The following is a 3,021-nucleotide window of genomic DNA, read 5'->3' as shown; positions in this document are numbered from 1 at the left end:
AACACCAATGCGCCACCAGGGAGCAGCAGAGCCCGACCCCGGTTACGTCATCTACAAAAGCAATTAATTTGTTCTGCATTTCTGTTGGGGAGGGGGAGCTCCGCGGCCGGAATCCCTCCGGGTAGTTGGTCATCCAACCAATCAACGAACGCCCTGCTCCGGCTGGGCGGGGCCAAGCTGAGTGACTTGCCGCTGGGGTGCGCGCTCCGGCCCCGCCCCCGGCGGTGCTGCCCGCGCCCGGGCGGAGAGGGGCGTCACCCGGGCGGGTCCCGCGGTCCACGTGGCCCATCGGAGCTGGGCGGGCGCCGGTTACCCCGGAGGGCGGAGCAGCGGCGGCCAGCCTCGTCCCTGGTGACCCCGCGTCCCGTGCGCTCGCCCTCCCTGTCCCACTCCAACGATGGGCGCACAGCCCCCCAACTTCTCCTGGGTGCTCCCGGGCCGGCTGGCGGGGATGGCGCTGCCGCGGCTCCCCGCCCACTACCAGTTCCTGCAGGCGCAGGGCGTGCGGCACTTGGTGTCGCTGACGGAGCACGGGCCCCCGCATGGCGACCAGTGTCCCGAGCTCACCCTCCACCGCCTGCGCGTCCCCGACTTCTGCCCGCCCGACCCCCGCCAGATCGACCGCTTCGTGCAGATCGTGGACCAGGCCAACGCGCGGGGAGAGGTCAGAGGGCGGGGCCGGGGGGGGGGAAACGGCGGGGCTGGGCGGGGACTGGGGCGGAGGGAGGGGCGGGGCCGGAGGAGGGGAAACCGGGAACGAACACACACACACACACACACACACACTCTTCAGGCACTGGAGGAAACCGGGAACGAACACACACACACACACACACACACTCTTCAGGCACTGGAGGGACCGTACCCCAGTGGGAGGAGGCCAGAGGGAGGCTGTTTACCACCTTCTAGAACAATGCTGTCCAGTGTAAGGGAGCAACAGCTTGTGATTGTAAATTTTCTAGCAGCCACATTATATATAGCATCATATATCATGATATACATTATAGATGACATATAATGTGTGTTATGTATTATACATAAGGCATGCCGTATGTCTTATCCAAGGCATATCACATACAATGTAGATTATATGTAATGTAGACTATCTCTGTAAATAGAAGCAGATGAAATCAATTCTGGTACTATTGATTCAGTAAGGCCAAAAAAAAAGTATTATTTCAACATATAATCAATATCAAATAAAGATGTTAATGAGATATTTTTAGCCCTGCCCGTCCTGCATCTTCAAGTCCTAGTGTATATTTTACACCGCATTTCAATTTGGACTGCCCACGTTTGCTACGGGTGACTTACTGGCTTCTGTGCTGGACAGCAAGGGTAAAAGAGGGGTCCCGGAGGTAGGCTACCTAGGTGCCCCCTCTGGAGCCAGTCACTCCATGCAAGGATAGCCCTCTGTGGTTTACGTGGCATTTCTCACCCTCTGATGGTCTGAGGCTGGGTGGTAGGTTACTGGGAAGGGCATTGGGCTCCACCACATTAAGCTGCCTCTTCACAGGCCGTGGCAGTGCACTGTGCCCTGGGCTTGGGTCGTACTGGCACCATGCTGGCCTGTTACCTGGCGAAGGACCTGGGCTTGACTGCAGGAGACGCCATCATGGAGATTCGTCGCCTGCGACCTGGCTCCATAGAGACCCACGAACAAGAGAAAGCAGTCTTCCAGTTCTACCAGCGAACAAAATAAGGGTTCTTGAAATGAAGGGTCTCGGAAGTCTTTTGCTGGCACTTCAGCCCCCTGCCCTGTGCTGGGAAATGGAGCCACAGAGGAAGGAAACTGATATATGAAGCCCTCCATCTTCCGTTGGCTCCCATTGGACTGCAGTAGGCAGCCCTGTGTGGCAGACAGGTCCTGAATGACAGAATAGCTGTGACCCCACCAAAGGGAACACGACCCCATGCTGCTTCCTTGAATAAATACCTTGCCACCACCAGCTCACACTGAACAGCAATTTACAAAGCACTCCCACACATCAATTTAAGCTTCATGCTAGCTCTAGGATATAGGAAAGGCAAAAAAACAAAAAAACAAAATCTCTGTTCTTTGGATGGGTTGGCTAAGGCTCAGAGATGTGCCAAGGTCATACTTCTAGAAAGTGATAAGATGGACAGGACATCTTTGGCCTCTTTAAGGTGCTGGAATTCTCTGTACCTCTTCCCTGATGCCATTTGATATGGTTTGTGGGGGAAATGTCAGTGAAAAGAATGCACATCCCTGGCAGCCAAGCTTTCTGGAATCTCCAGATCTCTGCTACTTCCTGGTCAGGGGGACCCTGTTAATGGCACCCTTCAATCAAAGCCCACTCGCCCCATGCATGTCACCCTTGTCCCTCTCACAACAGAGGAAGCTTGGGTGTTGTGCTCATGAGTGACAACTGTCTACACTTTGCCAGGACCGGGAACCACCTGCCAGCTCCCAGTACTGCCTTGTTCATGTGGTTCTTCCATCCTACCTAGTATCAGACCAAAGAATGCTGGAGCTAAACAACTCTCATTATTCAGGGAGGTGAATATTCATTAATGAAATAAAGAGTGGTCGGGCTATGAATCTTAGGCACGTTTCTTTATCGTACTTTCAACCTCTTGAGAGGTGGGGTGAATCGCATATCCTAGCCAAATGGGCTCTGTTAGGCTGACATGGGTCTGAACAGTTGTCCTTGCTATAGCAGGCTATGCTGAATAAAGTAGAATTCATGAGATCCATATTGTGTGCCTATCTGAAAGAGGCTCAGTTAGGGGTGCAAGGCACTGAGCAGAATGAGGCCTGATCTCTGCTTTCAGGAGCTCCCACCTTGCAGGAGAAGCTAACCACATAGTCCAGTCACACACATAATGGACACTAGAAATTGTCAATCCAGGCACAGTGAGATAGAGGGATGGAGCAGGTGAGTCCTTCCATCCTTGTAGACCCTTCCCTAGGGCCTCAGTCAAGAGCCAGTCCCAGCCATCCCCACCTCTGTCTACTTTCTCCCTTCTGCTCACCCGACTCCATGGTATCCTGCTCAC

The 3,021-nt window shown here is 54.2% G+C and overlaps 1 protein-coding gene across 1 annotated transcript; it reads left to right on the top strand.

Moving 5' to 3' along the window:
* The first annotated feature begins 279 nt into the window (after window positions 1-279).
* Dusp23 (dual specificity phosphatase 23) lies at window positions 280-2,563 on the top strand. Its single transcript, XM_048356785.1, has 2 exons — window positions 280-664; window positions 1,517-2,563. Exons 1-2 carry the CDS (start codon window positions 398-400, stop codon window positions 1,700-1,702), a joined length of 453 nt encoding a protein of 150 aa, XP_048212742.1. The 5' UTR covers window positions 280-397; the 3' UTR covers window positions 1,703-2,563.
* Window positions 2,564-3,021: the final 458 nt, after the last annotated feature.

This window comes from Perognathus longimembris, chromosome 11 (genome assembly GCF_023159225.1).
Source record: "Perognathus longimembris pacificus isolate PPM17 chromosome 11, ASM2315922v1, whole genome shotgun sequence".
NCBI lineage: Eukaryota > Metazoa > Chordata > Mammalia > Rodentia > Heteromyidae > Perognathus > Perognathus longimembris.
This window is presented reverse-complemented; position numbering and strand designations above follow the sequence as displayed.